At 33.1% G+C, this 22,163-nt stretch overlaps 1 protein-coding gene across 2 annotated transcripts; it reads left to right on the top strand.

The window, feature by feature from the left end:
• The first annotated feature begins 192 nt into the window (after positions 1 to 192).
• Positions 193 to 21,474, top strand: LOC110695651 (shaggy-related protein kinase kappa). Of its 2 annotated transcripts, none has more exons than XM_021872867.1 (13): positions 193 to 376; positions 609 to 856; positions 3,143 to 3,235; positions 3,329 to 3,388; positions 3,476 to 3,748; positions 8,332 to 8,406; positions 9,546 to 9,602; positions 9,745 to 9,885; positions 9,969 to 10,019; positions 15,293 to 15,388; positions 18,005 to 18,088; positions 18,220 to 18,322; positions 20,902 to 21,474. In XM_021872867.1, the coding sequence occupies exons 2-13, from the start codon at positions 707 to 709 to the stop codon at positions 20,988 to 20,990; spliced, it is 1,272 nt and encodes a 423-aa protein (XP_021728559.1). In that variant the 5' UTR covers positions 193 to 376; positions 609 to 706; the 3' UTR covers positions 20,991 to 21,474. The 2 variants fall into 2 exon arrangements, with proteins under 2 accessions (XP_021728559.1, XP_021728558.1); XM_021872866.1 differs by having other exon boundaries at positions 198 to 376; positions 3,140 to 3,235.
• The last annotated feature ends 689 nt before the right edge of the window (positions 21,475 to 22,163 follow it).

Below are 22,163 nucleotides of genomic sequence, written 5' to 3'. Positions count from 1 at the left end.
GTTGTAAATGTATGAATTTATTTATTTTTTTTAAAATATTTATTTAATCAGTAAAAACCGAAAGTGGACACTTGTCCTTTCAACTTGTTGTTTTAAAATAATAGTATTGATTTGTTCCAAAATATTATCTGCCCGTCTGATTGATTAAACATCCTTCTTCCCCCTCCAAAAAAAAAAAAACAAAAAAAAAAAAAAAATCCATATATTAAAAAGTTAGTTTTTTTTTTAACAGCTAACTATTTGAAGAACTTGGACGATAAAAGCAGAGGAGAGAGAAGGAGTGACAGTCCCCATCATAAGGAATTGCGAAAGCCAGCCATAGTTTTGTGTTTGTTTATCAAGATCATCTTCAGGATCACTCATCATACTTTGATTGGTAACGATCTACTTCAATTTTTATCTTTTTTCTTGATAATTTTATATTCATAATTTTCTTTTTATTATTGCGCTAATTAGGTCTCCTTTTTAAAAAAATTGAGATCAAAATTGACCCGAGTTCTACGATTCTACATGATTTTCCGCAATTCTAATAGTTTGATTGATTAATCTTACACTGATATATATTTAATTTTGAAGTTGTTGATATATATTTTTGTGGATTTGTGAAGAATTTGGTGTTGAACGTGATTGCAAGCAAGGTTAGATGGAAGAAAGTCATGGGCAATTGGGTGAACAGTAGGGAAATTGGGATTAATAGGTTGCTGAAATGTCCTCTGCCAGTATAGGGAATGGAGGGCCTGGCAGTTCAATGGCATCTAATGGCCAGAATGGCTCATCTAGTTCTGTGGATTGGTTGGGGAAAGAGATGCTTGAATTAAGACTCGGAGGAGACCGAGCAGACCATGATGATGATAGAGTAAGAATCTAATTTTAATATATGTGTTTATTTTTCGATTATAATGAACTTTTATGATTTGTATAATTGTTACATTATTATATTATAATGAGCACACTTTGTTTAGAGCTTGAAGTGTAAAAAATCGTCTAATTTTGTTCATCTCTTAGTAATTCATTTTGTCGATAAGAGGGGGGATGAGTATTGGATTGGTCATCGGAGTAAGCATTGGTTTGTTTTTTTGTTCGCTTTCCCTTCCTATGTTTGATCATAGCGTGTATTTTTTTGAGAACTCTCTCCCTTCATGTCTAGGCCAAATGCTTATATCTTGTCCTTCTATCATGTGTGGAAAGTTTAGGTTACCCCAACTGAGGACTTGTTTATGGGAAAAACTTGTTGAACCCATTAGCAATAATTCATTGTAACATAAATCTTTTCTCTTGATGCAAGTATGCCTTTATCTTGTTAGTGGAGAAATCAAACAATTTTCAATCTTCACTTCTTATCTATGGCATGTACTATCAGGGTTTTGTATTTATAGTATTTTCTGTATTGCTATGGATTCCAATAATGTGGGCTGTAGCACATGTGTAAGAGAAGGGGTGGAAGGGGGATCAGTGTTGGTCCATCTATTAGTATTCTTTATTACATATGTGTGGCATCTCTGTTGATATTCTGAAAAATGGTTCTGGTAACTAGAATTGCAGTTTAGCAAATTATTTCTCTTACAATAACAAGTTGATGAAACTACATTTTTAACCATACATTACAGGCAACTACCATACAATACATTACGGACAAATTGTAATTGCTCATAGTAATTGGTGTCATTATATGAAGAGAGGGCTGCCAATGAAAATCATTTACCTTTCAAACTTATAAATCATGTGTGAATGCATTTTAGTATCCATAAAATGATAAAAATTAAAAAAATTAATCAATTATGCTGGCATGCCACATAAGCACTTGTCTTCTCCATAACAGCGTGAAAAAGGATAAATTCCTGGTCACAGGAAAAAAAAAAGAACTGAGTCTTGTTTGCTCAAATTTTAATTTTATCCTAAATTGTCGGTATCCAATAAAAATAATAGGTGCATGGTAAAAATCCATTTCCATGTTAATTTAGTTCTGAAAAGGAATCATCATAACATAAGGTGTCAAAACAGAAGTTATTAGAAAACGGTAGGGATATGAAGAATTTTTGGCTAGGATCCATCAAACAGAAAGTTCTTATAAAGATTTGGCTCGCCAATCACCCCTTTCATTTCTGCATTGGTAGATACATGCTGTGGATAGGTATATGAGACTTTGGCCGGATTTGGTAAGGACAAAACAGAAACGACTTCTCACTTTCTGTTTAGACATCTATAAATGAATATTTTATTACTTCATCTGAAATTAAGAATCTTCAACAGCTACTAGATCTTCTGTTTACATTGATTGATTCTAGGTGGGAAAATTTTGCCTTTATAAACATCTAAATGAAATGGAACATTATATACTTTTTTCCATTGGATAGATGTGGATGGCCTTTGGTGGATGATAGCTGTAATTCTGCATCTCTACTGTGTTTTCCATAATACGTTATAGCATGAGAGGGTTTTTTACTTCATAGTAAAGAGGGTTTGACTGGACAAAGCATAAATACCTTTTCCATAAAAATTTCATCCATTTTCATTTTACCCATATTTTGTCTTTTGTACTTCTTTATCTACTTGTTTCTTATAGGTTGAAGCAAGCAAACTACCATATCCTTGAAAAAATAAAGAAACTGTATATAGAACAGGACTGATTTTTAATTATAGACGATTACTTATTTAAATGGTCAGTGTGCTGGTCCTCAGATCATCAATTTGTACCCTCATTACCCATGTACCAGTATCTAAAAAATTTCCTTGTCTGAAACATGGATCTACACCTAAGTTTGACAACCATATCCAAGTCCAAGCATCATAAGAAATTACTACTATAAAATAGTGTGCCAAACTGCCAATAATATAACCATCATTCATAGTAAACCAGAAAAATCTTCTTAAGAAACATGAAAGCTAAATTGGCATCATATATTTAATTCATTATATCTGATAAGATAAGACATTCAATTTATTGGATTGTTTATGAGCAGGGTTGCGTATGAGCACACCCTTAGAGTTGTTATGTACGATCATACTAACTAAGCTTAGATTGTAAACTTGATGTAGGAGCAATTCTATTAGGTGCAAAACTGTTTGTCTCTATGGAATTGGCCTTTAATTACAAATGTCATAAATGACTGATATAATATTTCAAAATTGGATCATTCAGCAGGATAGTGAACCAGATGTTATTGATGGTGTTGGTGCAGAAGCGGGGCATGTTATCAGGACAACAATTGGCGGTCGTAATGGTCAACCTAGACAGGTTGGATGAATTCTATGCATAAAATTTTCAGGTTGTTGCTTGAGTGAGATGATCTTTAAGATCTTAGCAAGATTATTTGATTTCCTTGGACAGACCATCAATTATATTGCAGAGCACGTGGTTGGAACCGGTTCCTTTGGTGTTGTATTCCAGGTGAGTGTATCCATGGTTACTTTATGTTTTCTTGTATTTCTTAGGCTGTATTGGATTCTGTCTTGTAAATCGAAATTCTTTATGTAGGCAAAGTGTAGGGAGACTGGGGAGATTGTAGCCATCAAGAAGGTGTTACAGGATAAACGCTACAAAAACCGAGAGTTACAGATCATGCAGATGTTAGATCATCCTAATATTGTAGCTCTCAAGCATTGTTTCTTTTCAACAACAGATAAGGAGGAGGTATACCTTAATCTCGTTCTCGAATATGTTCCTGAAACTGTCAATCGCATTGCAAGGGGATACAACAGAATGCACCAGAAGATGCCTCTAATATATGTCAAACTCTATACCTATCAGGTATATGCTATCAAGCATATTCATGTTATCTTCCCTATCTCTTTTGTGGCCCCTTATGTAAGTCTTGTAAGTTTTTCAATTGAAATTATTAAAACTCTATATTAATTGCATGCTGAAATGATATTAAAATACTTTCAGTCGACTACTTAAAAGAGAATATAAAAGGAAAGGTTCTAACACTTCCCTTCTTCACCCATTTTAGATGGTTTTTAACAGTTTATTTTTATTCCACTTTTGGCAAACCCCTTTTACTGTATGATATTATAACCCCCACTATAGCTACACACTTACAACTTTTAGGTCATTGTTTCATGGTTCCATTCACCTCTCTCTCTCTCTCTCTCTTTCTCTCTCTTACTTTTTCCACCTTTTTCATACACCCACTCACAACATCAACATTCTCTTTCAAATTGCTTTAATTTTGGTGCAAAAAGTAAAAGTTAGGAACTTTCTGAGGATGGTTTAGATAGGAAAGGGAGCTAATGTCTGAAAAGCCACATCCAAGGCAATTGTTCTATATTTAGCTTGTAACTATATGACCTTAATCATCGTTGAAGTTTGAAATAATTCATTGTGTTCATTCTACAAGTAATTGATGTAAAGATTGGGTAAGATTTTTTAGCGTAACTTAGTAGTAATGTTCTTTTTCTCTCGGTCCTTTCAGGTCTCTTAATATTAGATTTTAAACCCATATTTTGAAGCTCAGTTGAATATTTTTTGTGAGAATTTAAGATCGTTTATAATCTCTCATAGTTTTTATCCACATTTATAATCTCTCATATTCTAAATCTTAAATTAGTATTCCAAAATTCAACTTATATTTTCTAAATTTTAAATTGTGTTCAAATATTTCTAATCATATATTCTTGGTTTTAATTTATATGTTTTAAAACTTTACTCGTATTTTTTATTCACATGCTCTAAATTTAATCCATATTTTTTAAATTTTAAATCAGGTGTTCTTTATTTTTAGTCACGTGTTTTAAATCTTAAAATAGATATTTTTAATTATAAACTAGGTTTTCTAAATTTTTACTAACTTGGTCTAAATCTTAAATTAGATGTTCTAAATTTTACTTATATTTTCTAAATTTTGAATCACGTGTTCTTAATTTAAATCGTATGTTTAAAATTTTCACTTGTATTTTCTAAATTTTCACTCACATGTTTTAAAGTTTAGATCTATTTCATAGAAGTATGTGTTTAGGAGAATACTATTGTGAGAACCCCTCCTTTATGTTAGAAAACTATCTATGTTCTAAATCTTTACTCGTATGTATTCAATTTAAAATCGGGTAGGTCTAAATTTTGACTCGTATGTTTTTTAATTTTGAATCAAGTGGTCAAAATATTTACTCACATATTCTAAACCTTAAATGAATTAAATTAGATGTTCTAAATCTTATATTAGCTGTTCTAATTTTAACATGTATGTTCTAAATGTTAAATTGTGTGTTCTGTTTAGTAAGGAATGCTTGGAGGAAGAGTACAACTCCTCCACTAAGTCACTAGGTCAAATTGGTATTCAGAGGTGCGGCGACGGTGATGGAGGAAAGGAGAGAGAGTGAAGGGCGGTGATGGAGGGAGGTGAGAGATAAAAGTGATTTTTGGGTGGCTAGGGTTATTTTGTGGTGGTTTGTGGGTGGGCGATGGATGGTACGATGGTGTTGCTAGTGTTGTAGTGGTGGGTTTGTAGGGGAATGCTAACGTGGAGGTGATGGTGGCTGGAGGTGGAGGGTTTTTTTAGAAGAAATATAAAGAAAAATCAAAATCAATTTTTTGATAAGATAATTACAAAAATTAAAAAAGGCTAATAAATCAAATTGTGACAATAATCAACCTATTGAACAGATTATCAACATGTCACATTATATTCAAAGCGGATGTTCCTCAAAGGTGGTATTATTCTAGGATAATTAATAGGATGTTTTATAGAGGCTGGGTAAAGAATGTATTATTTTTGACAACTTTAAAAAATTACACTTGGGATACACTTTGACTATGAAAATATATTGATATATATACTATGTATAAGAAAAATTATACATGTGTATTGATATCATACTATATACAACATGTGAGGATTGTAGTATAACTCAAAAGTCCTAACTCAAGACATGAGCTTTAATTAGACATTATACGTGCAAAAGTAATATTAATGTTAAAAACTGTAAGGAGAGAAGCTAATGTACCAACACTCAAAACAAAAAGAAGGTTAAACATGAGCAGACTAAAATATCTAAAGATCGAAAACGAAGGGGAGAATATGCTTTAGGGAAGAAGGCTTTTGGAGCATGGAAAAGCCTTGTGTAATTTGGACCACAAAACAGATGCCAATTAAGTGAATATAAATGGTCTCATGTGACGGTTGAAGGGGAAAATTTTATAGGATTGCCATAAGACTGTTTCTTTATGGTACAAAATGTTAGGTTTCTAAGAAGGAGCACATTAAAAAGATGGAGGTTACGGAAATGCGCATATTAAGATGGATGTGCAGGAACACTCTTAGAGATAGAGTATAAAAAATGAAGTTATTCGCAAGAAAGTGGGTGTTGCAGGCATTGTAGACAAACTAAGGAAAAATTATCTATGTTGGTTCATGCATGTAAGAGGGAGACCCCATAGGTACGAAGAGTGGGATCATGGAGAGCTTAAAGTAGGTAGAGGGAGACCGAAAATGACTTGGTTGGAAGGAGTTAGGAAGGATATGGAGCAAATGGATTTGCACGAGAATGAGATATTTGATTGTAAGGGATAGAGGAGGAAAATTCTTGTGGATGACTACGGTATAATCACTTTTGGTGTATGTAGCCGACCCCACTTATGGGATTAAGGCTTTGATTGATTGAAATTGTCTCATCTGTTTTCTTAAGATTAGATATATAACTTACATGAATGTTAATCAAAATTTTGAATGTTACATGAATGTTAATCAAAATTTTTTACTTGAATTAAAAACATTTGTGGATAAAATGTCGAAAGTAATAACTTTTGCTGTGACATATTTCATTCCAAATTAACACTGAGAATTTCTTAGATGCTGTTGAATCCTGACTGATATAGGATGCTGTGTATAGGGTCAGATGTTTGGTTAAAAATGGAGGTGTACAATTTGTAGATTGAAGTATTTTCTATGATTAGTAGAAGCCTTCTGGTTTGAATGTAGTTATTATGCTTTTTCCTTGGATTGCTCATGATTGGTCCATTCTTCTGTTTTGTTTCCTGAGATCTCCTTCATAGAATGTCTGCTAGGTGTAGGATTCCTCTGTTTGAGAGTTGTCCTCAGCTGTCTTGTATCAAGCTATGGTACTAATATTAATTGCTCAAATTTCTGTCTATTTCAATTAATTTGAGTTTTAGGATTTTCTTATACAAATTGAGGCAGTTTTATTATATAATATGAAAACACTATGCACTAATGTGACCTATTGTCATATACTCCCTCCGTCTCAGAATACTTGACACAGTTCCCATTTTCGTCCGTCCCAAAATACTTGACATGTTACTAAATATGGAATGGGACCACTAATAAAAAAATATATCCCTATACTCTCTTTGGGACCACAAACCCCAAAACCCAATTAAATCCACATTTTCTCTCTCCTCACTACCCCCACTCCCCCACTTGTTTTGTTACAATATAAAATTACAAATGAGAATCCTTTATAGAATAAACAAATGTTTTTAATAGACCCACTTGTAGTTTTCTTAAACTACGTGTCCAGCACAACGTCCGTTGGTTATTTAAACTTGGTTCTTTAAACTTGTTGAGTTTCATGGAAAATTGGGCTCACATAATTGGGGCTTTGTTTTATATAAGTGAGGTGCAGCTATGGCCATTTATTCTACTTATTTTGGAGCTGTGTTTGGCTACTCTTGTGTGCATTTCTATTACATCATCAGGCTCTATTTGGTTTGCCATACTTCCGCTTATTTTAAATCAAATCAATTCAAATAAGGGTTTAATAAGCTCAAGTAAAATAAAGGTAAATTAAGGTTATGGATAAGGGTTAATAAGAGCTACCCACGTTTAATTTACAACTAAAATAAGTTTATAATTTCAAACAAATTATTTAGTTAAGTTCAAATTAGTAAAAATTATTGTAGGTGAATATAACACACCCTAATTAAAATAATATATATATTTTTTCTATTTTAGTACTATTGGTATTTTGAAGTTAGTTCCTAAGTTGCCAACTATTGTCATCCTCTTTGGTTAAGAATCCTTGGTACCTTTTTATTTATCTACGTAGTATTTTTTTTTTTTTTTAATAATATTGGAATAAAAAATTGTCTAGTTTATGACTTCAGCTGTATTGCAATTTCAGTTCAGCTTTTGGGTTAATCATGGTGGATTTATTAGGATTTTAACATAGCATCCTTTGGGCTTAAGCAGCAAGGGCTTCTATGAATGAAGGGGTGGGTGTGTAGGAATTTTACTAAGCATCTTGAGGAGACATTTACAGAAAATGCTTATGGTCTGTTATGTGATTAACTATGGAGTAGCTGATACTGGTTCCCCCTCTCCCCTCTTTCTGTATAACTTCACTCACTTGTTTGTGGTTAATTTTCTGCCTATGCAGATCTGCAGGGCACTGGCATATTTACACAACTGCATCGGAATATGCCATCGGGATATTAAGCCTCAGAATCTACTGGTAAGATTTGAGCATTGTGGACTAAAATCTAATACTTTTTGGTATTGTAATTGGAATGATTACAATAAAAAAGCCTTGTGTTGTTACTCTTGGTATACGCCAAAAACTTTGATTTGTATCAGATTGATTTGACATTAATTTCCTGTCAAGTCCAAGTTTTCAAAAGCTATGTGAATTTTGTGTCTCAGATTGTGCTGTAAATTTATAGTATCGTTTTAGTTGTATTACCTAAGAGAACTATTGCAATGGGCTTGCAATTTATACTTGCAGTTTGTTTTCTGATTTTGGCAATATAATTTAGATCCCTAGTTATGTAAATTACTTACGTTATAGAAATGTATAGAATCTGGAAAATTGTGGTACTAAGATATATATATATATTTTTTTTTCCCCGCTAATATCTTAAATGTGTGTTTAATGTAGTATAAATGGAAACATAAGTAGTGACATTAGGCAAAATAAGATGTTTGTTTACTACTATGCTTGGCCCTACTAATTTAAAGGTTGGATGATTATTATGATATGGTGGAAAATACTGCGGATTATAATGCAAGATTTTATCATAGGGAGGGATCTCGTGAGAATAGTCACTATGTGAGAACACGTACTTTATATACTTTATATGAGAACTGATCTCAAATATACATGTGAGTAAATAATTGGAATATATCAGTAAAAATCCAGAACATATGATTTAAATATAGAACATAAGATTAAAAATCTTAGAACATAAATTTTTTTTTAGAACAGCCTATTTAAGATTTAGAACATGTGAATAGTAATTTAGAACATATGATTTAACTCATTAAAGATTTAGAACATGTGAGTAATAGTTTAGAACATTATATTTTACTCATATAAGATTTAGAACACGTGAATAAAAGTTTATAACATCAGATTTAAAATTTAGAACATGTGAGTAATAGTTTTTATATAACATGCTTTCTCTCTCTAGTTTATGGTTTTCATTCTCCCTCTCAAATCGAATCGTATTCTTTCTTCATCTTTTAATTTTTTGTAAGCCCTTAAATGCTTAGAATTTGTGCAATAATATTGATCCCATATAAATCATTGGTTTTACTATTTGGAGACATAATTATCTTGCACAATTGTACTGAAATATTTCGTTGTGGTGCTAGGTAAATCCGCATACACACCAGCTCAAACTTTGTGATTTTGGAAGTGCGAAAGTATTGGTATGCTTTTAATTGGCCGGATAATAATAAGATTTATATGTCCATTTTGAGATATTTTATCAATTTTGTTGTTTCTTTTGTCTGTTCTCTTGTGCCCTAATTTTTTTCTTTTTCTTTTTTTTTTGCTTATTCATTGTGTTAGGTTAAAGGAGAACCCAATGTTTCATATATATGCTCAAGATACTACCGTGCCCCAGAACTTATTTTTGGGGCTACCGAGTATACCACTGCAATAGATATATGGTCTACAGGATGTGTTATGGCAGAATTACTTCTTGGGCAGGTGGTTTATTTTCATTAGAAAATGTTGACTGCTATATGGTTGGTGATATACATCCTTTAACCTTAAATGAATATTTTTAACAGCCATTATTCCCAGGAGAGAGTGGGGTGGATCAATTAGTGGAGATCATCAAGGTAAGAATATCTATCATGCTAAATTTTTTTATTTTTTTATTTTTTTGATATTTTAAATGAGTTTGGATCCCTTGTACCAATGCTCATAGAGCGAAATTTTTTTGGACATTTCTTCAAACTCTATTAGGGCAACTGAGGGAAGTACTTAGTATAGAGAGTTATTAATGAATCCACTTAAGGAAACTAAATAAAAATAGCTCAAAGTTGTTGGTGTACAGTTGTGCTGAATAGCTAGCATTAACATACTTTTGCTCCATCCCTGTCTAATCTTGGCCATTGAAAGATCCACTAAGTTTTGGTTGGAGAAAAGGGAGGCTTCGATCATATTGTGAGTGGGACTTAGTTCTTGATGTGAAGATGAGAGAGACTTTATTCTTGTTGTTGTGACGTATACCTGGAATATACTTCCTCCATTCCCCTAATATTGCAACATGGGGGAGACACGGAATTTAAGATGAGGAGAGATAAATATAAATGGCGACCATGTGATGAGGAGAGAGAGAGAAAACATGTGCATATATGGTAATGTTGCAATATTTGTGAAACTGTCTAAAATAGTAATTGTTGCAATATTAGGGGAACAAAGGAAGTATATACATTTTTTTGATGGGCAACTTATAATTTTCTTTTTTGCCTAATTCTTTTTGACATTGAGGGATCAAGACGAGGTTCATGCTAGATACCTGCATATGTATCCAGGTCTTTGATTTCATCCTATAGCAATTTCACTCATGAGGCCTGGAATGAGTGTTACAAAAGGTATAAATAAAGAGGTGAACTATTGTCAGGGAACTGATTTAAGAGGTGAGATTTTAAAAGGGGTAGGGGTAATCTAAGCTGAGGTGTGAGGGTAATGCTTTTTTTGGAGTAATTGATTTCATCTTTCATTGAATTCATCAGATATCATGTTTACATGGAACCACCACCATTGACAGCACCACCAAAAACCACCATCACCTTCCTTGAGCCACCGCCAAAAACCAATTGTTTTGACAATTTCCTCATTGAATTCTATAGATCTTCAAATTGTAAACCAATGAGGGTGCAATTTTTTTTTTTTCTGGTGAAGGAGAGAGAAAGGAGAATAACCAAGGAGATGTGAGAAGGGAGGGAAAGATACATAGGAGAAAGAGAAGGTAGAGCTAATGACTAGAGAGTCATGTGAGAAAGGTATGGAGGTATGGGGAGAAATTAGTAGAGGAAGTTATTCAAGGGGTTAAAAAATTACCGAGGAATTAGGTGGGGAACTTTTATCCTCATTTTTAGAAGAATATGTTTCCCTATTACAGTCCAAATAGTTAAAAATACTATTTTTTCCTCCTTTACTTTCTCCCTTCTTATTTGTCTTATCATCACCTAGTGGCTTGATAAAACCAGTGGGGGACAGGCTATCCGTGAAACTCCATTGGATGGAATTCTCTTTATATTTTCTTGATTATTTTCGGATTACCTATGCACCTTGAAGAAATTATTAAGGTACTCCTATTGTTTTAATGTTCGTGAGATGTCCGTTACTTAAAAACTAATTCATAGAACACTCGTTTTTTTATTTTTATTTTATTGAATTTCTTTTTATTTAATTATTTTTCATGATATATTTTGATTTAGAGTTACTCTAATCTTAAACTTGCCAAGAGAAAGTTAATAGATCAAAATACTATTCTTGGTATCCGTTGGGCAACAAAAGAACCAGAAAACCCAGGAGTTTGTATTCAAAGGTTTTTGAATTGTGGAGTAAATTGTATATCAAGGCTATATTGTGAAAATTTGACCACCGGTACTTTGTTAATGATGTAAATTCTTCCCCACCCTCCCCCCTCCCCCCTTCTCCCTAAATTTCTTTTATTTTAGCAAAATTTGTCAAAAAGGTCCTTTTAAGTAGGCATATTTGTTGTAAAGGTCCTTTTATAAAAAAGGTGGCACAAAAGGTCCTTTTACCCACTTAGGTTGTGGCGAGGGTCCTTAGACCAGGTTCCGGTCATTGACTTGTTTTTTTTTTTTTTTTTTTTTTTTCCTTCTTTCCGACCAAAAAAAGTCATTTACCTTGCACGTGACCACTTAAAGTCCTTTTCCCGCCTGTTCCCTTTATTAAACCCTAATTTCTTCATCATGAACCTCAATGTGAATCCTCTTCTATGAAAAAAATCATTAAACACCAATTCAAGTCCTTCACATTAAAATAGAAGGCAATTGAAGACAAATCGAACCACGTCAGAGGGTAAAGGGGGAAAAAAGGATTTTATGTGGTGCACGTGATTTTTTTTTTGTCGAAAAAAAAGTCAATGACTGAATTCCGGTCAAAGGACCTTTGTCACAATCTAAGTGCAATAAAAAGACCTTTTGTGCCACCTTTTTTATAAAAGGACCTTTACAACAAAAAGATCTACTAAAAAGGACCTTTCTCACAAATTTTTCTTGATTTTATATTATTTTATTATCTTCTTTCCTCCTTAATGAAAGTGCCATTTGGATGAGTTAAGTGGGAGTATATATCATCGTTGTTGACTTTTCAAAATTGGGTAAAAACTTTGTATGGGCTGTTTACTTTGATGGAGACATATATTTGTACTTGAAGAGAATGGGTGGTAGAGAGGGGGGGGGGTTGGGGATTACATATGAAGGGTTGCACAATTTTTTAATTTAAAGGTTTGGAAATTTTGTCGAAAAAGCCTTTTAAAAGCACTATCTTGCGAAAAAAAAGCCTCTAAAATTCGTTTGCAAACTAAAACCACTAACTTAAGGTCTGTTTGGTATCGTCGTAGCTTTCTGTTTTTTTTTTATTTTTTTTTATTTTTAAAACTATATGATATGCGTCATATAATGAATCAAAACTTGGTAAAACTTATTATAATCACGATAATTTACAATAGAAAAGTGGAAACAACTTTTTTAAGTTTCCTATTTTTGGTTTTCGTTTAAAAAAATAAAGAAAATTGCAACAAAAAAATGATGACGAACAAGCTCTTACTTTTTTTAGCAGGATGAAATAACATGCTTTTTTGGTATTGACTCACGTTTTCCGACATTGACTTTATTTTTCTCTTCCTCCCTCACCCGCCACCATTTTTAACTCTCCTCCAACCAACTGATGCGGGAGCAATCATCCAGGATAAGTTTTCTTAGAAGATTCTTGGAATGTTTGCGAGGAATTTTGCAATTTTCTTGCAAATCTTGAAGATTCTTGGATTTTATTGATAACCTACACTATTGCTTAGTTATTAATTAATTATGAGGATTTTTACCTATGGGTTTGTACCTTTCACTTGAAAAGGTTTTTCCTATTTTTAGGGTTTTGGTTATTAGGATATTTATTTGTTTAATTCAGGATAGAATGAGTAGTTGGTTACAAGTATGATTAGGAGATGAATTAGAATTAGGATTCCTAGTTTTCCGTCTGATCTAGGATTATGATTATGATTATGATTAATAGTTTCCTATCTTATCTTTGTAGGATTTTTCATCCTATAAATATGGGCGCATACCAATAAAGTTTTTGAGTGTGTGAGTTTTGTTTTGAGAATGAATCCTTTCTCTCGTTACTTGTTGTGCATAACGAATCCTTTGAGTTTTTGAGGATTTTTCGCCCTATAAATATGGGTGCATAACAAAAAAACACTTGTTGTGACTTGTGATAATCTTCTAGTTGCAACTAGGAAGAGACCCTCTATTCCTGTGAGAATAAGAGTACTAACCCTTTTATTTTTGTGTAAATTTTTTAATTTTACTAAATTAAAAGATCCAATATTATTATAGCTTGCAAGCTTTGTGAGTCTTAAGGGATCCACATCACCAACGCCACCAATGTTCGCTCTCCTCCCACCACGACCACCACAATTTCTCATCTCCTGCCTTCAATTTTCTCTCCTCTCATCATAAACTGATCCATCACTGTTGTACATCCTCACTCCCCTCCTTACCCCGATGTAGTTGCTCTCACTGCCGTTTGTCTTCCTATCTCTTACCTTGCTGCAATTTTTTTCTCCTCTTCGTTTAATTATTTGGCCATATAGTGGTTGAATTCAGATCTATGACCAAATTCGACTATATTAGGGTCGGTTTCCATCATTAGCGTGTGTTGTCGTTTAATTCATGGTGGTGGTTGTAGTTCTCATGGTAGATTAGCTTTGATGATGGGGCAGAAAGTGGAAGAGGGCAGCATCAAAGGTGGTGGTGGTTCCGTTTTTGTTGTAAGGAGAGAGAAAATTGAAGGGTGGAGAGGAGAAATAGTGGTGGCGGTGGTGGAAGAAAGGAGAGAGAATAGTGGTGGCGGTGGTGGGAGAACAGAGGACAATGGTGGTGGGAGGAGTGAAAACATTGGTGGTGGTGGTGGGAGGAAAGAGAATAGTGGTGGCGGTGAGGGAGAGGGAGAGGAGGGAAAAATAAGCAGTCAGTGCTGGAAAATGTGAGTCTAACATCGGAAAAGTATGTCGAGCTTTCATCTAGCAAAACATAGTAAGTTGGTCATCTTTGTTTGCTAATAAATTATAAAATTATTTTTTGCATAATGGTGCTCTTAAAAGTTTCTGACAAATTTTTCCGAAGTTTTTAAAGTATTTAGTATGTGTACTAATATTGTATAGAGGCTCAATTCTGATTACAAAGTGTTGCTTTGTTGATGTGTGCTTGATATGCTTTGGCTTTTCGAAATATTGAGCATTATATTTTATGCCGTTAGATGCTATGTTACTCGGGTACCCATATCCGACACGGCTACGTGTCCAAGTGTCCAACTCAGCTATTTTGTGAAAAATTTCAATGATTTTGAACTAAAATGAAGTGTCCAAGTGTCATACCCATGTCCGAGTGTGAGTGTCCGACACGGGTACTTGAGGTAAAATGAAGAGTCCTAGTAACATAGGTTAGGTGGGTGCTTTCTATAATTTCCTTGGAATTTTATGTTTGGGACTATAGACTTTAGGTATGTTGTGTGCCACAATCTATACTGGTTTGCATTTGCAGATCATTCTGTTTAACTTGAGAAATAGAAGTTTGAATATTTCTAGGTAATCTGCATGTGTTCAGCATACTTGTATTGTTGCTTCTCTTTGGTGCTATCCTCTAGAGGATTTCCTTGGTTTATCCTGTGGATGATGTACAACATGTAACACATGCAATTTTGTTACCTTTAGTTTTTAGAGGAGTCCTGATCATCTTCCTATCCACTTTATTATTATCTTATGTGCATTTCTTTTTACTGGAAATAATATTAATCCTGTCTTGCATTCAATAATCAACCTTATCTTTATCAGAATGCATAACACAGTTTGTTGCAGGTTCTTGGAACACCAACTAGGGAAGAGATAAAATGCATGAATCCCAATTACACTGAATTCAAGTTTCCACAGATAAAGCCTCATCCATGGCACAAGGTAGGACTAAATAGTGTCGATTGTCTCTATCTCTTAGTTCCCATTGGTGGATCTGTTGCTCTTATGGTGCGGGTTTTCTGTCTGGGGCAAGCATTGGCAATATGTCCTAATACTGCTTTTGTTACCTATCGACAAACAGAAACAACCGAATTTCTTATAATTTCGTACTATTAACAAATTCCATACGATTACCAAAATTAAAGAAAAAGATTGATGAAGACAAGTTTTGTCACGCCAATCCATTTAGTCAGATACTCATTTTCTTTACACAGTAGCCTGAGAATTGAAGAATACAGTCACAATGAAAACCCTTGTGGGATTTACACTACTTACAGAAGATTCTTGTCTTATGTCGTTTCTTATATCTTGCTCTTCTTTTTGCATCTTGTGAAATCTCACGGGCTCACAGCTATATATGCATTGCCTTGTTCATGTAGAAATAAGACTTTTGGAAGTTTTATTTACTAGGATGTCTAGGAATGCTTTGAGTATTCTGGAGGGAGAGAGTGAGAGAGTACAATATCTCTCAACTCAAGGTGGATTAGTTATGATATTTCTGAACTAGAGGTTCAATATTGTTTAAGATTGACATTTGTTTTGTAAATTAATGATAGTAATATGTCAATAAAATAATGCTCATGCAATTTTAGCAGTGCACACACTCACCTTTCTTGATATAAATGATGTCTTATTGAATTCATTGCCTATGCATATTTCGTTATTGATGACATATCCAAATTTAATATAGTGGTATTGTCCTATTATAATTTAGAACATCGCATCTGATGCTTAAATATGATTACCCTAGACCCTTTTCCAATTCAAGGTAAGCATAGCCTCTGCAAAGGAATCTAGCTGCTGATGATTCTATTTGCCTTGTTCCTTTTATTTGATCTGGAACAAAATTAACAACAATTCAGATCTTCCAATGTCTATATTTGATCCATCTCTATTCAGACTGACTTTATTAGCCCAAACTCATAATTAAATTTTTCTTCATTGAATTAAGATTAGGATTAGATTTGTATTTCTTTGAATCAGGTGTAGCTTTAATTATGTTCGTACAAATTATTTATAAAATATTGAAAATAAAACTTTGTTTAACAATGATGTACTTGTTTTACTGTTTTAGAAACGGAAAACTTAATAAACTCATAGTGATAGTATTATCTTATATTTTATTTATTTTGTGTTGGTGAGGTAGCAATAGGAATCTTAGTCAGGCTGGGTTGGAGCTGAGGTTTTTTTCCAAAATTTATTCAGACTATTTTAATTTGATTCTTATTCTGATTTTCATAATTTATTAATTGGGACAGATTTTTTCTTTTCATGGACTCAGAGTTGAACTGGTTTCGGGCTTGATTAATTTCCATTGTCTGGGATGATTACCAACTTTTTATCTCTTTTGACATAAAGAGCTCTCAAATATGTTATAGGACGAGTACTTTGTAGCCTAGGAATTCAGCAACTTCCCTGTCACCCTTCACACTCTTGCAAAAGAAAATTTACCTTTTAGTTTTGTTTGAATCCAGATTGAGCTACAAAAGTATCAAGATTCTTTTTAGATACTGCCACTGAAATCACCTGTTGTGATAAGCATATCATTTGCATTACTATTAGGAGTCGTCTTAAGCTTCTTACACCTGGAATGTAAATGAAATGCTCTTCTTTGTATATCAGAATCATGACATTACAGGATTTCTTGTCAATTAGAAATTGATTGCAGGACAACGGATTCTTTTGCTTTAGAACCATCAGTTTATAAGAATCCTTGCAGATTTGCTTAATATTTTAATCTTCACCTGTAGCACACAGTGAGATCCAGTTGGAGGGTCATTCATTCAAGCCATGGCTGAATGTTATTTTAAGAAACATTTGATTTTCTGTTTTGCTTAGCTCTAAATATGTTTGTGGTCAAACTATATGATATAAGGCTAACATATTACTGATTTTTGTTTGGGGTAAGAGATCCACCTTTCTTTTAGCAGTCATTTTATTCAAGATTTCTACTTCTGTCTAAAGAGATACATTTCTTCATACATATAGGAAGCTTAGATTTTGGCTTTCAAAACATACTTGGTATATTGGAGTTGCACTTTTGTACAGGTTTGTTCTGTTTGGATTTGCTGTGTTTTAGAATTGCATAGGTTTTTGTTTACAGAGAATTTATACCATTAATATTTCTTGGATATATAGAAATATAAAGAGGGCCTATGTCCTAAATATTATTAGAATATAAGACTTTTTTCCCAAAAGAAGTTTCATTGCTGACGTAGCCGCTAAATGAACTGAGAATATTCAGCTCGAAGTCATTCCAGAATAGATCTTAGACCGTGGTTACACCTGTGGTAGGTTTTTTTTTTTTTTTTTTTTTTTTTTTTTTTTTTTTTTTTTTTTCCAATGAGGTGATGCCTGGAAAAAGGGGCACAAAATCTATCACTCAACCTATTATACATAATAGCACTGCGGGTGCTTAAGCTCGTTCGCTAGGAATTTTTTCCCTGGAAAATTAGTTTTAAAAATTCATTTTTCATTTTTTTTTATAACCATTTTGTTTTGCATTTTAAGCCTTACTTTGAATTCATATACTTTTGTAACTGTTGCGTATTTTCTCAGGTCTTTCAGAAACGTCTGCCTCCTGAAGCAGTAGATTTAATTTGTAGGTTCTTTCAGTATTCTCCAAATTTGAGATGCACTGCTGTAAGTTGGCTGCTATTTTTTTATGCTTCTTGTCATTAATTTGTTTCTTTTATCTTCCATATAACTCTTGGTAGAGTTGATAGAGGATTGTGTAATGCCAACTTTATATATCCAGTATAATTATTCTGCAGTTGGAAGCTTGCATTCACTCGTTCTTTGATGAGTTGAGGGATCCAAATACACGACTTCCTAATGGTCGCCCTCTTCCTCCTTTGTTCAATTTCAAGCCACAAGGTACGATTTTATTGTCAATGCATGCTGGATTGAGATTTAAATTTTAGTGGAGTTTTTATTTGGCTGCTTTTGGGAAACAATTGTTGTAATGGTTTAGCTTTGAAAAACTTGTTCTGAACAAAGTCAGGACAGTGGGGCTGAAATCTGGAACTATTTGGGAATTATGTTTTTAAGTGTTTTTATCTGTAACATCCAACACTTTGAGCTGTGGAAAAAGGAAATGCCCAACTTGTTTAAAGCATTCAAATTTGAGCGTTAGATCAACCCTTGTTTAAGTTTTGTTGCCATGTCAAAGTAACTTTGTTAGGAATGAAGGATTTGGATAACAGAGGCTCATGAAGATTGCCTAAGTATGGAAGCAAGACCCTGATTAATATGCATATTTTAACCTATTTACTTTTGTGTTGGGCTGGTACATCTTTTGTTCATGTGAGCTTTCATTAGTCACTGTATAATTTGACATGAATAGGTTCTGCCATATCAATGTATAATTTGTGATACCCTTGATTAATAGGTTAGCAAGACCCTGATTAAAATGTTTCTGTCAACCCTGATGAATTTCGACTTTCACTTTTATCACTGTATAATTTACTGAGGATATGTGATAAGGGCTGAACCCCTTATTGAACTCTGATTTACAGAGTTTAAGCAAAATTCCAGAAATATAGATATAGAGATAGAAGAGAAAGAGAATCAGGGGAAAAGAGATGTAACAGAATAGAGAGAGAAAGAAGAGAGAGAAGGAGAGGTTCAATGTAATTGATTTCTTAATGAGAATATTACATTGTTTTAGTTATATAGCCAGCTAATCAAGCTAATAACAGAATTGCAAAAAGAATCTTATTTCCCAACAACCAAGAAAAAGACAAAACCAGCTAAACTCTAGTAACCGATTTTCCCGCCAAAACCTTAACAAAATACTAATTGAGCTGTAACAATACGGTCAAGAACGTACTCTGATTTTATTTATTATTTATTTAATTTTTTTTTTGGGGGGTCCTATTTCATCTCTTCTAGTAATTTGAGTTGTTTAAGGTTTAAGGAAAATTTGTCAATTAATACCCTAAAAAAGGCCACTTGTCAGTTGTTACCTCTAAAAAAATAAGTTGCTAATTACTACTCCTAAAACTGATAATTTATTTCGATTACTGCCTTATTGTATTTTTCGGTGACTTTAGGGCTTTATGATGTCATTTGTCATTTAAAACCCAATTTAAGCCATTTTAAATTTTATTTATTTAATTAAAAGATGAAAAAAAAAATTATCTTATTCGTAATCAGTAATCTAACTGCATCTTTCTCCTATTCAATTTTGATCTTCTTTTCCCATTCTCTCTCTTTTATTCATCTTCTTCTCCTTTATGATTTTTCCCCCATTTATAAACCCTAAGTGTTAAGTTATTTTTCCCCAATTATTAAAACCTTAAATTTTAATCAATCCATCTATTGTATTGCTGCAAAGCAAGACTTAGGCATTCATTTCTTCGATGGTTGAATTTTGCTCCAACAATTTAGGTTCATAATAATTGAAATTTGCTAAAGGAAAAAAAAAAAAAATAACAATTGAATTTTTAGTCGATTCGTTGAGCAATTGAGGAGAGAGATTGAAATGGTAAGTTGATAGTGATTTTGGTATTTGTTTAAGTCAAAATTTTGGATTTTGGATGAGCAATTAAGGAGGGGAGAGATTAGGTAAACATTGGGATTTTTGGTTGAGCAATTATTTGATTTTTCCTTTTTTTTTTTTTTTTTTCTCTTTTATCATTTTTATTTCATTGTTTAACTAAATAAATAAGGATTAAAATGCCTTAAATTACATTTCCTTCAAAAAAAAAAAAAAAAAACCTTAAATTACAATTTCACTAACAAATGTTGTCATTATAGCCTTAAGTACTTCCCGTAAAAAAAAAAAAAAAAAAAAAAGCCTCAAGTAGTCAGCAAATTACATTTAGTAGTAATCATTCAAATTTATCAGTAATAGGGGTAGTAATTGACAAATGGTACTTTTTTTAGGTAGTATTGACAAATTTTTCAATGTTTATATTATTTTTTGAGAATCTTTGCCCTTTTTGAAGTTAAAATCCCCCTCTTTCTTATATATAAATGAAGTTAAAACCCTTCTAAAACCCCTCTCTTTCTTATACAAAACCACACTATTTTTTTATCCACCTTCCTAGACCCGTTAACAAATGACTAATGAGACTAGTATAACCATTATGATTTAGACTGAAGATACCAAACATTTAGTGCGCTGCTAGAACTATAGTCCGTGTCTTTATGATCTCTCCTTGACCATTGTTTAAAAAAAAATTCGCGGTTTATTCAGAGTTATTTTATTATTTTTTTAATTTTTAATTTTTATTTTGTTCTATGCATGTTGCATTTCGTAAAGAAATATAGCAGTCAAATAACCATTGTATAGTTAATTTTGTAACATGGATGTGTTATAAATTTTATTTGTCAGGAATGGGTCAAATCTGGTTTGGCTCTTGTTTTTTTTTAGTTTTAAATTTAATTTTTTGTTTCTTTGCTATCCTTCATGGCTGTCACATATAACATGCTTCTCTTTTTACTCTCAGAACTCTCAGGCATCCCACCTGATATGGTAAACCGCCTCATCCCGGAGCATGCTCGAAGGCAGAACCTATTCATGGCATTGAACTCATAAGTAACCGGTGGGCGGTGGGCATGTCTATGCCAACCTATCCACTGAGGGTTTGCTCAAATTGTGTAGGCATTTGACTAATATTCTTGTGTCGAATATTAGCATTAGCTTGTGAGCCTACAGAAATTTGTTTGTTAGGCAGTTAAGCTGCAAGGGCCTGCAGGACATGAAGCGGTTGAAAGGGCTGGAGGAGGTTTCTTGCTATTATTTATCAAAATATGATCATGTCATTCATGTATGTTTACACAATCGTCTTGAGATATTGGCATAGTATAGTAGCTCAATACAAATCACGAGAATGTATCCAATATTTTGTTTGACTAGAAGAGCTTTGGGCATCTTTTTGTCCCGCGGTGTGTATCTTGTTAGATTGTAGTATGGTTTTCTGGTATAGCGGATGATGTCAAGTTTAAAGGGGTGTATTTTAATGTGAATATTTTGTGCACGGATTCTATATCTAATAATTCCTCTGTTTTCTTTTGATGCACCTATTAGAATGACTGAATGAGTGGTGTAAGAAAAAATTGTCCTAAAATAAAATAGATGGGTTTTAAAATGTAGGTGGATTCGTGGATAAAACTAAGATGATAAAACATACTCTATCATAAAAGGATGTTTTTATGATGATCAAAGTATTTTTGATCACCATAAGGCAAAAGTGGGCCCAATAAGGTGTCATCCTCATGGCCAAACAAAAAAAAAAAAAACCCCTTCTTTATTTTGTTTTTACCAAAATTCAATTATATAATTTTACAAAATGTTAAAAATCTATTTATTAGCAATTAAGATTGTTAATGCTAATTACTCTCTCTCTTAGGGTTTACTTAACCTCTTTCTCTCTCTTTTTTCCCGGTCATCGCCGGTGATGATTCGAAAACAACAAATCCCCAGTGAACATCACCATAGTCATTATAAACGACTGGAATGGAGCTCGTATTCATGGAGACTAGTATTTTCTCTATCTTAGTGTTAGATTTACTGATAATTTTACCCCTCTCTCTCTCTTTTGTACCACCAAGATTCGTTTTTCGGAAACCGCTTTTAATCATCGTAAATTGCTTTCTGGAAACGGATAGCCCGTGTATGGAGTTCATCGTATTCCTTGTGTTTTGGGTGTGTGATAAATTTCAACAAATAGACTTTTACATCTAAAAAATTGCACGATTTGTGACAAAG

This window comes from Chenopodium quinoa, unplaced genomic scaffold (genome assembly GCF_001683475.1).
Source record: "Chenopodium quinoa cultivar QQ74 unplaced genomic scaffold, ASM168347v1, whole genome shotgun sequence".
NCBI classification, from domain to species: Eukaryota; Viridiplantae; Streptophyta; class Magnoliopsida; order Caryophyllales; family Amaranthaceae; genus Chenopodium; species Chenopodium quinoa.
Note: the sequence above shows the minus strand (reverse complement) of the source record. Positions and strands in the feature narration are given on the sequence as shown.

What these genes read in the sequence shown, in the direction of transcription:
- LOC110695651 (XM_021872866.1), top strand. Translation starts at nt 707, where the DNA reads ATGTCCTCTGCCAGTATAGGGAATGGAGGGCCTGGCAGTTCAATGGCA. An exon ending in TTGGAAGTGCGAAAGTATTG is followed by an intron (nt 9,603 to 9,744) that starts GTATGCTTTTAA and finishes TCATTGTGTTAG; the next exon opens with GTTAAAGGAGAACCCAATGT. An exon ending in GTTCAATTTCAAGCCACAAG is followed by an intron (nt 18,323 to 20,901) that starts GTACGATTTTAT and finishes TTTTACTCTCAG; the next exon opens with AACTCTCAGGCATCCCACCT.